This window comes from Arachis duranensis, chromosome 9 (assembly GCF_000817695.3).
Source record: "Arachis duranensis cultivar V14167 chromosome 9, aradu.V14167.gnm2.J7QH, whole genome shotgun sequence".
NCBI classification, from domain to species: domain Eukaryota; kingdom Viridiplantae; phylum Streptophyta; class Magnoliopsida; order Fabales; family Fabaceae; genus Arachis; species Arachis duranensis.
The window spans coordinates 63,829,559-63,844,423 of record NC_029780.3 but is presented as its reverse complement, the minus strand read 5'-3'; the positions used below and the strand labels follow the sequence as shown (position 1 = coordinate 63,844,423).

General features: G+C 37.2%; 1 protein-coding gene across 1 annotated transcript in view; it reads left to right on the top strand.

Annotated features, from left to right (window-relative positions):
* The first annotated feature begins 5,534 nt into the window (after positions 1 to 5,534).
* LOC107465560 (uncharacterized) overlaps positions 5,535 to 14,865 on the top strand; it is a 28,470-nt gene continuing 19,139 nt past the window's right edge. The window contains exon 1 of the mRNA XM_052254295.1: positions 5,535 to 5,613. Within this exon, the coding sequence (XP_052110255.1) occupies positions 5,535 to 5,613 (79 nt within the window). The remainder of the gene's footprint in view (positions 5,614 to 14,865) is intronic.

The following is a 14,865-nucleotide window of genomic DNA, read 5'->3' as shown; positions in this document are numbered from 1 at the left end:
ATGTGTGTTTTGCCTATATTGCCTTAACCTTTTCGATTAGCTACGGTGTCACTGTCACATGCATCTTTTCGATAGAAACTTAAACTGAGAAATGCCAAATAAAGATTCATGTCAAGGTGGGGGAAGGATCTTTATATAAACCAGTGAGTAATGCCTAAGAGGGTGGTAGTTGTGACCAAACCCCACCCTATTAATGTTGATCACATGTTATGTAACAACATCCATTTACTTTCTTCCTAGTCATCATGGTCCCCCGATTCTTAACTACTAATTCATCGTTATAGAGGAAAAACACCAAGCTAGGTACATTGAGAGATAATATATGTTTAGTTCAAAATATAACACTTTGACCATTTCGTGTAGCTAGTCTGGTCCAAAGGAACAAAGGTATTATGAGAGATAATATTTATAAATTTATTGCTAGAAACGTCAATGTCTGTTGGTTATTCATATTCCAGCCATAAATGAACTAATAAGATATGGAAATAATAAATGATGAGATTATCAATACTTGATGGGCTTGTCCTTTTTTCATGGAAAATTATATGCATGTTCTTCCTGTGTTTAGTTTACTAATTAATTTGGCATAAATGTATTTATTGAAGAATCGGTTGTCCATAACTCTATCATATGCATCTCATAGATTTAATCTAACATTATTCCCAAAAAAATAAGTTTTTATTGTAATTCTTTTTAATTAATTTGCTTATAGACAATTTTTTTAAAAAAAATATCTGCGAAAATTCACTTTTTTTTTTATTTCTATTCTATTTTATTTAAACAAAATTGTGTCTCTTAATATTACTTTATCTATTCTTTTATTACCAAGCGGATCTTAATGAGAAAGCTGGATAGAAAAACAAAATTAGCAGTTAAACAATACATATGTAAAACCGTAAAAATTAGTCACGACTCACAATTCCGTTCAGATTTTTCGTAAAAATAAATTACTCAAGTTAATAAAATTAAATCACGGTTTGTTCACCTATCTTTTTTAGGTATATAAAGTCTCTTTTGTGTTAATTAATTTTTTGGATTAGATAATTTATTTTGAAAATATATAAATTTATGATAGTCTTTTTGTTTGTGTAGATATCAAATAATTAAAAAAATTGCTAAAACATTGTATAGTAATTCTTTTTTTAAAAAAAATTGTTGAAATTAATTTGTTGGCTCGGACAAATTAAGTTGGATTGACATCTTTTTTACTTATTTAAAATGCGAATCAATCTATTTTTCTAGTTTTAATTTACCGCTGATACCAAGTCGACTCAAATTTGGCCTACCCGCTCATTTGGGAGCTCTATACATATGGATATGGATTAGGCTTGAACGAATGAGGAGCATTTTAAATTTCTGCTGATTGTTAATAAATATGCCTGGAAAGTACGGTGATTACGTCATATATATAGTATAAGATATTGTAGCATTGTTTCTGATCAAACTATACGTAAATGCAGAAATGTTAACTTAGAAAGACCAAATATCAGCATACATTATTTATGATTTATTTATATGGCCACTTTGAATTATTGATAAGTAAAATTGATACTTAATCAACTCTAATAAAGGTTGAGGGCTTGAAGCGTATACCTCAGGGATAAATGTTTTTGTAAATATAGTGGGGTGAGTTTCAATCACTGAACAAATTGTTAGTTGTTAGCAATGGTGCAAATGAACAATTTCTCCTAGAAAGGTAGCTGGGAAATGTTTAACTCATAGCGTTATTCTAATATTATTTACTAGATTAAGCATTTATCATTAAGTAAAAATTATAGTTATATATTAACCTGTGTATAATTTTTTAATTAATTAAATTTTCCTAACCATATTTAGTATATAAATAGTTGCATGTACTTTGCACGAAATTTTACTAGTACAGATTGAGGGAAGGATCGAAGACTTGTCGGTCTTGGTGATGACGTGATCAGACTTCTGGAGCGACAGGGTTGGTACCTGCAAAGATACTCCGACGCTCAAGTCATAATAGATCTAAGAGATAGTGTTAGGGTTACAAGTGTGTAATAATATACCTGAGGGGACTTTTGACTCTCCTTATAATTTTTGCTTGTTATCTTATCTTATCTTATTGGTTATGATAAGGGAGATATTCGAATTCAAATGTTGGTTAGGAATTTCAGGTTTTTCAGCCAATTTGGGCCATCGAAAGGATTTGGGCTTAGGAGTTGGGCCATCATTGGCCATTTGGGGACCCAGGTGCCAGGCCCGGAACAATTCCCCCTGGAGTGTGGGATCAAGCTAGCTTGGTCTCGACACTAATATGAGCGAATTTATTTTCCCGTTGTTCGAAATTTCTGGAGTTTGTAGGTAGAGTGTGGGGTCGTTCCCGTATCTGCTCGTTGCATTTTTTGGTGGTGGTGTTTCGTTACATCTTTTGAGGTGTCATAATGATACTTAACGGAAGGAGAAAGGTTCTGAAATTCCCTTTTGGCCCCTCGTCCCTCTGCATTCCTACTTGAAACGTTGGTTTTTATTTTTACCTACTTGTAACTGCTTCCCTCTGTTTTCGTCATTCTCAGAACACCTTTCACATATTCCTTTGTTTGAAAATGCTCTCTGCTGTATTTCTAGGTGGCTGCATTCTTATGAATTTGTGCTTCTTAGCCATTTCGCATTCTCTGAAAATAGGTTGGTGCCTTTATTAGTTTTAGCATTTTGCGCATTGTATCGCTTTTGTTTCTTCCATGGTCTCGGTATTTTTTGTGTGGTAATGGTAGGAAAAATAAGTGGTGCTAACATTTTGCAAAGTTTTTAGACATTTAGTAGATTTTAGTGTAGAATTTGTGTTCTTCTTTATTTAGGGAGCAAGCTGACAATGGTGCCCCCTTTGGTTATAGGTATGGTTTGGCGGGGACCAGAGTGTGCTAGGGTTCCCATTTACCCGACTGGAGGCATTACCAATAATTATTATTAGATAACTTTTGATGCACTGGGTATGCCTTTCAAAGTCACGGAGGAGGACCTTCAAAAGCTTCGTGATGAGAGTGCGGCATGCGGAGGAGGCGATACAGAGCGTCAGTATGAGTTGGCACTTTCCAGGGAGGATGAAAGGGTTTGCTATATCAACCTTGATTCCCACCAGGTTAGCGAATGGATGTAGGTTTACGAGCCCATGTTCACAAAGTTCGGAGTACAGCTCCCTTTCTCTGCCTTTGTCCAGGCCCTTTTGAACCGATGTTTGGTGGCACTGCCTCAACTACACTCAAAGAGTTAGGCAGCTATCTAGACTTTTGAGCTGGTTTCCGAATTTTTGGAGCTTCCTGCCTGGGTGGACTTTCTTGTATTTTTTCTTGTGGAATATCTCGATTAAAGAGGCAAAGCACAAAAAGGGTTATATGTCATTCTGAGCTCAGTCGAATCGCCGGGTTTTTGGGTTGTTTGAAGATTCTTTTGATGATTTTAAGGAGGTATATTTTAAGGTTTGTCTGCCAGGGCACATCATCTTTTCTGGGTGACTTTAGAGGGGGAGCGCTGTTTCGCCACCTACTGGAACTTTGGTGCGGGTTCGTCTTATTTGATGAAGATTACCTATGAGGGGCTGTCTCCCGAGAATAAAGATATCGCCAATGTTCTGCTGGCAATTTTTAGGGATAGGCCATTGAACCCCTAGGATGTTATAGGTGAACCGGTGGCATGTCGGACTTATGTTGGTGGGTTTTAGTCCATTTTCTTGTGTTTCCACAATTTACCTTTGCTTCTAGGTTTTATAACTTTTGAGTTCATAACGTTGACATGTTCTCTTTGGTTGTGTTTTTCAATTCAGATGGCTGGCGGACAGACGACTCTTGCCAGGTTGAAAGCCACTTTCATCCATGATTCTAGGAATGTGGGTGATGGGGCCTCGCCATCGACTCCTCAATCTATGACTCAACCAGACTCACAGACAGTTTCTTAGGAGGTAGTCGAGGCTAAGGCAACCGATCCCGAGGTTGAGGTTGTGGAGATTCTTGTTCCCCACTCCGGTAGGAAGCAGAAGAGGCTAGTTAAGCAGAGTAGCTGGGAGAATTTGGAGGAGGAGGGGCCCGTTACTTCCATGATTGACCTGGGTTTTAATGCTTTGGCTTTCATTGATCAGCACCTGCTACCGAGCACTAAGGACTTCTTTCACGATTGTGACATCCCCGGTCAGGCAAAGTCTGTGTATCATGCTCTTCTTTGCTCGGCTGCCCTTGTTAAGAAGGTGGAACTGATGTTATCCCAGGTGCTTCTTCTAGATGGTAAGCTTCGTCAGTCTTGGGAAGAGGTTGGTAAGCTAAAGGAGTAGCTGGAAGTTGCCGAGACCGCTCAGCTAAAGGCTGTGAAAAATGCTGAGGATGCTAGTTTAGAGATCCTCTATCTCTCTGAGTTAGAGACCTCACTTCTTTCTCAGCTGGATCAGGAGCAGAAGCGGGCTGCTAAGGTTGAGTCATGGGCCACTTCTACACTTACCAAGGTGGATTCCTTGAGGGGCGATGTTTCTCAACTAAAGAGGGATAAGAAAGGTATACTTGCTAATGCTAAGGACATGATTTTGGCGACCGAGGAGGCCTTGAAAGCTCAAGTCAAGGTGCTGGCGACCAAGGTTGATGTGTCCGCATTGAGGGACTTTCGGACTCTTCGTGATAGGGAGATTCTTGACTTAAAGTAGTTGGTATTATGGAAAATTTTCTTTAAGTTTGTAAGTCGTTTCTTTAACGTTTATACATTGCTTTTTGTTTTGGCTTAACAATTTCTTAAGTTTGTAAGCCATTAGTTCAGCAACTTTTTACTACTTTGTTGGCCTTTCCTAGGTTGTTTTGTTATACACAAAGTCACGAATTGTGGTTATTGTGGTGGGCCAGTTTGTATGTTTATTTGGATATCCGTTAGTTGGCTTCGGGGGTGATCGGGCACGAAGTCACAAATTGGTCGTATCGTTTACGTGGGTAAAAACGTGAAAAAACTTAAGGGAGTGTTTGAACTTAGGAGAGTACTCGAATGAAAATAACTTCTTTATTAAAGTTCAGGCCTCGTTAAAACTTCCTATTGTTTTTTGGGGGGGATAAAGTGCCCTAAAAATGTTTTGAACATGACTAAAAGAGAATAAAAAGGTAAAATAAAGCAAAGGAAATACAAAAATTGTAAATAAACCTTAAATTTTATAATTTGTCAAATTGGTGGAGTTCACTTACAGGTAGTAACACCATATGTTTGCGACATTCCATGATCTCAGTAGCTTGGTGCCGTTAAGCCAATCTGGTAGGTAAGATCCTTTTCCGACTACGAACTTGACTTGGTAGGGTCCTTCCCAATTGGGAGTTAGATTTTCTTCTCCCGGGGTGGGAGGGCCGATGTCATTACTTCACAAAACCAAATCTCCTTGCTTGAAGTCTTGTATTACCACATCCCGGTTATACCTTAGGCTTATTCTTTGTTTTAAAGCTACTTCCCATAGATGAGCTATGCTTTTGACTTCATCCACGAGGTCCTATTCTGCTTCTTCATCATGTCCTCCTACAGTCCTTCGCAGGCTGGGTTCCCCGACCTCAACCGAGATGACGGCTTCTAAGCTGTATGTTAGCCTGAAGGGGGTTTCTCCGGTTGAGGTTTGCCACGACATTCGGTATGACCAGAGTACGAAGTCGAGCTCGTCGGCCCAGACGCCTTTGGCTTCGTCTAATCTTTTCTTGAGTCCCTTTTGGATGATTGATAAACCACGATTTGATGGTTTATTTTGTACTAAAATGAGTATATTTTATCAACTTATCCTACATTTATTCACAGAAATAGCATGGTTTTGTGAATTCCTCTTAAATTATGCTTAATATTAAAAACATACTTTTACGCCCTTAATTTGCTAAATTTAACTCACTTTAATCCCATTCACTTTAATCACTTCAAGGATGGACTGAAGAAGTGAAGAAAAAGCATGCAAAAGTGAAGAATTCATGAAGAAATGGAGTTTGGAGCCTTTCAGGATCATGCGTACGCACGCATGAATGTCAAGTTGTGCGTACGCATGCCTCATGCATACACACGTTTGGAAATTCGTAAATTCATGCGTACGCATGCCTCATGCGTACGCATGCCTCATGCGTACGCATGCCTCATGCGTACGCATGACTGCCAACACATGAGTTCACCTAAGTAAACACATGGTCGCGATTCTTGGGCCCAGTCCAACTCTTATCTGAAGTATTTCAAGCCAAACTTAAGGAGGATGAAGAGGAGAGCAATTACGATAGGTTTTTGTGATGTTTTAGGCTAGATTTCTAGAGAGAAAAGCTATCTCTTCTCTCTAGAATTTAGGGTTTAGGTTTATTTATCTCCATAGATTTAGGTTTTGAAATTGCTTTGAATTAGTTTCAATTACAATGTGTTGTTTTAGTATCTTAATTCTCTTATTGTTATTTGTTTATTTCTCTAGTTTGTTACTTTTATGTTTATAAATCCTTGTTAATTTTGATTCATTTTAATGCAATTTAATATTTTATGTTCCTTTGATGCTTGTTTGAATTATTATTATTGTTTTCTTGCAATTGGTAGTTGTAGATTTTATTATTCATGCAATTTACCATGTTTTTCCTTTTATGTTTGCCAAGTATTTGATAAAATGCCACTTTAAGTTTTAGTGTAGTTTTTCACACTCTTGGCCTAGGATTGAGGACTTAGGTGACCTTGAGTCATTGATGTCCAATATTGATTGGTAATCTAGGGTTGTTAGTTGATTTAGTTTCTACTAACGCTAGTCTTTCACTAAGCTAATTAGTAAGTTGGCTAGGATTTATAGATTGAGATCAATTATGCCTATCTGACTTATCCTCAATGTTAGGGTTGACTAAGTAAGATTAACTCTTCATAATTGCCATGTTTGTGGTTAATGACTAGCTAGGATAGGAAAGCTTGTCTCTCGTCCCTTGCCAAGAGGTCTTTTAGCATTTTGATTTCTTTAATTGCCTTAGTTTACTTGCTTTTGATATTTAGTTATTGTTTGCTCCTTTAATTTTTTTTCTATTTACATTTCTTGTTTATTTCAACCAAAATCCCCGACTCCCTCATAGCCAATAATTAAGCACTTGATTGCAATTCCAAGGGAGAATGACTCGGGATTAACACTCCTGGTTATTCTGGTTTGTATTATGACAACCATTTAAACCTTGATTAGGGTCAATTGTTGGTTTGGGACTATACTAATGACGAAGCAATTCTTATTAAGAAACTCTAAACTGACGTTTGGTCTTATATCAATGATCTAGTTGGCCGCCTCTACCTAGCCATTGGTTTGTGCGTGTGATAAACCCCATTTTTAGGGTTTATCTTGTGATAAATTTAGAGTATTTTATGAACTTTTCATCATATTTATTCAATGAAATAGCATGGTTTCACGATTGTCTCCTAATTTGTGCTTATGTGTGAAAACATGCTTTTTAGATCTTTAATTAGCTAAATTTAATTCACCTTGATTCCATTAGATGCCTTGATATGTTTGTTAAGTGATTTCAGGTTTAGGAGGCAAAGATTTGATTGAAGGAATGAAGAAAAAGCATGTAGAAATCGAAAACTCATGAAGAAATAAAGGAATCGCAAAGCTGTTAATCCTAACCTCTTTGCACTTAATCGATCAGCGTGCCCTACTGAACTAAACTTTTGTGAGATGCCGAACCCTTCTAGGAACTCCCTGAATCATTTGTCTGTGAATTGGGTTCCATTGTCTGAGATCACAATCTCTGGGATTCCGAGTGGTGGTGATTGTGGCCAATCCTTTGGCTTCGATCCACTTAGTATAGTAGTCACTGGGGACTTGATGACAAGTCCTCTTAAGCTAGTTTCACAAGCCTTTTTCATTTAGTTTTTACATGGTTTTTATGCATTTCTTGAGCAATAAGAAAGTATTTGGATGTGATTTTCATGCACATCTTGATTCAATCAAACATGGTTAAATTGATGCATTTTCATAAGATTTATGCTAGATTTACTTGATGATATGAATGCTGAAAAATCTTGTGATTATAGCAAGACTTTGATACAATTGTTTGGTTGATGATAGGTGAAAAGAAGCAGAGGAAAGAGCAAGGAAGAAGAAAAGGAAGCCACGTTGATGGCCAAAGTTGGCTCATCAACGTTGCCTCAAACGTTGAGGGAAGAGGCTATGTTGCAACATTGGTGGCCAAATGTTGCTAGCAACGTTATGAAGAAAGTGGTGCCAACGTTACCAACAATAGCTCCAACGTCCTCGATACATCTCAAAAATTGGAAGCTGGAAGAATCGCCTTGTGTGCATACGCACAGAGCAGTGTGCGTACGTACAAGAAGAAAATTTGTTTGTGTGGGCAAACACAAGGCAGTGTGCGTACACACAAGTGTGAAAAAAAATTTAAGTGTGTGCACGCACAAGGCAGTGTGCATACGCACAAGTATGCAACGTTGGAGGGAACGTTGGTGAACCAACATTACCCCCAATGTCTGCGACAGATCTCCAATTTTAAGTTAGGAAAATTGCCTTGTGCGCATACGCACAGCATTGTGTGCGTACACACAAGAAGAAAAATGGCAAGTGTGCGCACGCACAAGTAGAAAAATTGAAAGTGTATGCACGCACAAGTGGACGAACGTTGGTGCACCAACGTTGGGTCAAACGTTAGCAGCAACGCTCAGTTATAAATTTTGCAATATTTGACTCAACATTTTGCTGCAAACGTTGATCACCAACGTTCTCACCTACTCACTATAATTGGGCACCCATGCAGGTATAAACGTTAGTGAATTAAACGGCCAATGTCAACATCATCAAGAATCATTCCTAACTGCTTCAATCAAGGCCAAGGCCCATATCCAAGCACAATGAAGACCCAATTGAAGATGAGAAGAAGATATAAATAGAAGAATTTTTGAAGAATAAAAGAGGGCTCTGGCTGGAGGATTAGAGACTATAGAGCTCTCTTGGAGGATTAGAGACTCTAGAGAGCTTAGCATAGTTTACATACACTTTTATTTTCTGCAATTTTATATTTCAACTTGTAATGAGTTTAATTTTTCTTATGCAATTTTAATTTCCTAAACTTCTACCTTTCTGCCAATTTTACATTTATGTTCATATTGAGCTTGATTTACTTTCATGCAATTTAAATTTTCTGCAAGTGTTCTTAGAGCGATGATCAACTAAACCCCAACTTCATTAGGGGAGAAGCTCTATTATAATTCACATGATTGAGTGAAATTCTTCTTCTACTTAATCTGCTTGGGTAGCTATAGGATATCCTCTGTTTTGATTGAGATTCATTCACTCTGGAAGGGGGTTTGAATCTATTAAATGCTTGTGTGAGCCTCGAAAGGGGAATCATGGGCATTAGAAATGGGGCTCTATCATTCACAATTCTCTTCACCAACACTATTCGGGAGGAATTGAGTCTTGAAAATTTGTGTGGCTTATGGATGAGAGACATTCACTTAACCTCTTCTCATGACAATTAGATCAAGGAATTGGCAAGATTGATTGTGATTAGAGAGATTGGATTGCCAAGGAATTGGGATCCAATCAATTTCAATCTGCCATAGATCTACTTATGTGATTGATGAATGAATTCTTGACGGTTTAGAATTTATCTAATGGAGTCTCGTTGTAAAGTATAGTTTCCAAACCAATCAATAATCCTTTCATGTAAAAATTTGAGTTGTCACAAGTACAAACCCCAATAAGAATTAACCGGAGTATTTGGACTCCGGGTCGTCTCACGAGGAATTGCAATAAAGTGTATGATTATTGGCTATAAAGTATGTTTTTGGGGTTTTGGATGAGAGACATAAAAAGTAAATGGAAATGAAATTCAATTAACAAAAGGCCTTGGAAAGGGTTGGTGGTCAAGGATCTCTATCCTAATCACTAACCACAACATGAGAATTTGCAAGGATCAACCCCAATAAGTTAACCCCAAACTTATATTAGAGGAAAGTCAAGTGAGCTATGTCAATCCAAGTCCATAAGTCCTAGTTCTCCACCAATTCAATTAGTGAGAATTAGAGTTAATGGCTCCCAATCGTCAATCACTTGGACATTATTAACTCAAGAGTTCCTAGGTTACCTTTCCAAGCCAAGAGCACAAAATTCTACTCTAAAACCCAACCAAGCATTTTATCAAACACTTGGTGGGTACAAATGGAAAGCTTGGTAAAGGTGTAAGAAATATTAAATCTACTAACTACCAATTGCATGAAAAGTAAATTCACAACTCAATCATCAACAAAAAGAAACATTAACATCAAATTGCATTAAATGTTAACCAAATCCAACATAGAACATTCATGAACATAAAAGAGACAAGAAAGTAAAATTAACACTACAAACCATGAGAATGAAAGAGTAGAAGCAATAATTCATAAAGGAAATGAGATGAAACATGAGATTAAACCTAGATCTAGAAGAGATTAACCTAACCAAATTCTAGAGAGAAGAGGGAGCTCCTCTCTCTAGAAACTAACCTAAATGATGCTAATGCTACAAAAAAATTGCTCCTCCCTTTGTTCAAGCTTGAATTCTGCATGAAATAGCATTAGAAATGAGTTGGGTTGGGCCCAAAGTGCTTCAGAAATCGCTGGGGGCGATTTTACTTTAGTGGGCCACGAGCAGCATCGGCGCGCACACGTGCATGGCGCGTGTAAGCAACATATGGCAAAATTTATATCATTTCGAATCCCAGGATGTTAGCTTTCCAACGCAACTAGAACCGCCTCATTTGGACCTCTGTAGCTCAAGTTATGGTCGATTGAGTGCGAAGAGGTCGGACTTGACAGCTTTACGGTTCCTTCATTTCTTCATGAATTCTCCCACTTTGCATGCTTTTCTCCTCACTTCTTCCATCCAATACTTGCCCTATGAACCTAAAATCACTCAACAAATACATCAAGGTATCGAATGGAATTAAAGTGAATTGAATTTAGCTATTTTAAGGCCTAAAAAGCATGTTTTTACATTTAAGCACAAATCAAGGGAGAATTGCCAAACCATGCTATTTTGTTGAATAAATGTGAGAAAAAGTGATAAAATCCCCCAAATTAAGCACAAGATAAACCACAAAATTGTGGTTTATTAAATCTCCCCACACTTAAACTAAGCATGTCCTCATGCTAAAATCAAGAAAGAAGCAAAGGGACATCAACATTTATTCAATGCAAACTAACTACATGCAACCTATCTATATGCAATCTATCTACATGAATGCATCCACTTAGTCAAAATAAATCAATTTCCAAGAATACATATACAAACACAAGGGCTAAGGCAATACCAATCACGCAACCCACAATTGAATTAAATTATTAAAAAGATTTTACAAACTTGCAAGAAAAGAGATGATCATGGGTGGAAACATGTAATTGAGCAATCGAACCCTTACCAGATGTGTATCCGCTCTAATCGCTCAAGTGTATGGGGTTGATTCACTTAATTCTCCCCTAATCATATTTTCCAATATTTGTTTTTCATCTAACAATCAACAATTATTTCATGCATGCATACAATTATCATGAGGTCTTTCCCATAGGTTGTAATAGGGCTAGGGTCAAGGTAAGGATGCATATGGTCAAGTGGACTAGAATTTGAATCTTTGATTAACCTAAACTTCCCACCTAACATATGACAACCTATACAATTCAAAGCTAACCTAACTACCCATTCTTCACTTTTCACAGACACTCATGCATTCTCTTTTTGATCACCACACATATGCATTGATTCTTATTGAGTTTTATTGGGGCATTTTGTCCCATTCTTATTGATTTTTTTTCTTTCTTTTCTATTTTTTTCTTTTTATTTTTCTTTTTGTTTTTACTATCATATATATATATATATATATTTTCATCTTATCATTTTTTCTTTTCAAACTAACATATATACAAGAATATCAATGCATACGGTTTTTTACACATGATTAATACATAAGTATGTACCCAATTCCCAAGATGTTTCATCAAAAACGTAAACACACTTTTATCTCTACCTAATGTTCCCAACTCTCCCAAAATTAAATGATAAACACCCTTACTAGCCTAAGCTAATCAAAGATCCAAATAAGGGACATTTATTGTTTTTCACTTAGGCTTGTAATGTGCTACAATTAAGAATAAGTAGGTTAAGTATAGGCTCAAAATTGGCTAACAATGGAAGATAAAAGGTAGGCTATTTGGGTAAGTGAGCTATTTGAAATAATGGCCTCAATCATATAAGTGCATGTATACATAAAATAATGGACATAAAGAATCAAACAAACCAAAGATTACAATCATAGAAAGAGAATAATGTACACAAGAATGAAAATAAGTGGTTATGTGATGTAACAACACAATTAGGCTCAAATCTCACATGCTTGTGTTCTTAGCTCAAAAATCATGTTCCACAAAGTATATACTTTAAGCAAGTTCTAAAAATTTTTTTTTTCAATCAATTGGGGTGCCCTATAGATAAAATCCTTGGAAAATATCATGATTTTGACTAAGCTTAATATATACATATGCAAAATAAGAAAATACAACTAAAAATCCTAAAATGAGATGCAAAAGTGTTGGGATTAGAAACTTGTTACCCAAAAATGCCGAGTGGTCGAATGACCTCCCCACACTTAAATGTTTGCACCATCCTTGGTGCACTCAAAGATGAGCAAGGGGGTACGGCGACCTTCCGAGTTGCTACCTTCAGCTGGTAGATCAACTGGTTACTGCGTGTTCTACTCCTGCTTCCATTTCTGCTTATGGTGCATCCTCCATGAAAAATAGAAAGGAGGATAGTGAGAAAAGTAAATGTAAAAGCAAGGAAGCGTAAATTGTTGGAGTGAGGTAAATAACTAGAATGAAGTGAGTGAATTAGTGTGACATTGCTGAAAAATAGGTGTGTGGGTCCTAACTTGTATGCAGTTTTAGAACTCACACCCTAGTAATTAAAAACCATGTCACAATTATACAAAAGAGGTATGCACTTCACTCATTCTAGTGTGCTTGAAGTACTTCAAAAGACTTGTAGGTTAAGGCGACCAAACAAGAAGTGAAGAAGCATAAAAGCATTCAAGCAATTGTGAAATTGGATAGTGCATGGACATTGATTGATCTGTAAGTAACTTAGTGAACAAAATGGTATATATGAAACTTACATAACAAACAATGACACATATTGAAGTTGTTACAACACCTTAGTGACATAGAGGTGAAACACATGGATGCTATGGAACTTAGGAAAAAGGGACATGGAAGTGGAAATCAATCACATAGCAAGCATGGTCCGCAAAGCTTTACAAAGCTCAAAAATATGTCACTAGGTAAGCTTTCGATCCAATTTCACAATTCCAAAATCTCAATGCATGAAATAGGCGATGTCAATAAGGGTAAATCATAAACAAGCATCACCTAAAAAAATGCATTGATAATGTACAATTACCTAACAATGGATGATGAATGCATGGTGGTCAAAACATGCAATTCAAGGAGGTAAGATGCATGAAGGCAATGTAACAAGTACTTGGTATTCACAAATGTTAAGCATGGAAAGTTCTAAACCAAGTAACCAAATACAACCTCAACAAAGGAATCCAACAATGACAATTAACAACAATGATGTTAATCTAACATCCTATCAATAATAAGCAGCAGTAAATAGTAAACAAGATTAGTAATCCAACACTTATAATGAGAAACAAAAATTAAACTAACTAACTAACTAAAAGAAATAGTGTTACATGATATTTGGTAGTGTTGGATGATGTTTGAAGGGTGGAAAGAAAAGAAGGGAACAGAGAAAGAAATGGAAAGAAGAGAAGAAAAGAAAGTGGGTGAAACAAAGCAATCCACGCGTGGATTGATGAAATGGAAGCGACGCGTACGCGCGGCTGACGCGTACGCGTGCATGGCAAAGCAGAGAGTCGACGCGGGCGCGCAAGGTACGCGTGCGCGTGCCTTTGGGCACAAAGTTGGTACACTTCAGGCACAACTCTCGGGTAAATGTATGGGAAGTGGAAAAATTCAATTCACGCGTACGCGTACATGGCGCATCCGCGTGGATGGTCGAAAATGCTTGAGGCACGCGTACGCGTAGATTGCGCGTGCGCGTGGATGGTGCTCGGTTTTTCAAAATTTTTCTATGTTTTTTTTTTTGGCACCAAACCAAGCATTCCAAACATCCAAACGGCTACCAAAACATCATAAAACCTTATTTAACCTACTAGACTCCTAATTAAATTCAACTAAATAGTCAAAATATGAAATTAAACTAATTTTACCAATATATACAAAAGAGAAAAAGGAAAGAGTTTACCATGGTGGGTTGTCTCCCACCTAGCACTTTTGTTTATTGTCCTTAAGTTGGACTTATGGGGAGCTTCCATCAAGGTGGCTTGTGCTTGAATCCATCCTTGAACATCCACCAATGCTTGGATCTCCATTGTGCTTTGATGAGCGGATAATTTGTACGCTTTTTGGCATTGTTTTTAGTATGTTTTTAGTATGATCTAGTTAGTTTTTAGTATATTTTTATTAGTTTTTAGTTAAAATTCACTTTTCTGGACTTTACTATGAGTTTGTGTGTTTTTCTATGATTTTAGGTATTTTCTGGCTGAAATTGAGGGTCCTGAGCAAAAATCTGATTCAGAGACTGAAAAGGACTGCAGATGCTGTTGGATTCTGACCTCCCTGCACTCGAAGTGGATTTTCTGGAGCTACAGAAGCCAAATTGGCGCGCTCTCAACGGCATTGGAAAGTAGACATCCTGGGATTTCCAGCAATGTATAATAGTCCATACTTTGCCCAAGATTTGATGGCCCAAACCGGCGTGGCAAATCAGCCTCAGAAATTCCAGCGTTTAACGCTGGAACTGGCATAAAACTTGGAGTTAAACGCCCAAACTGGCAT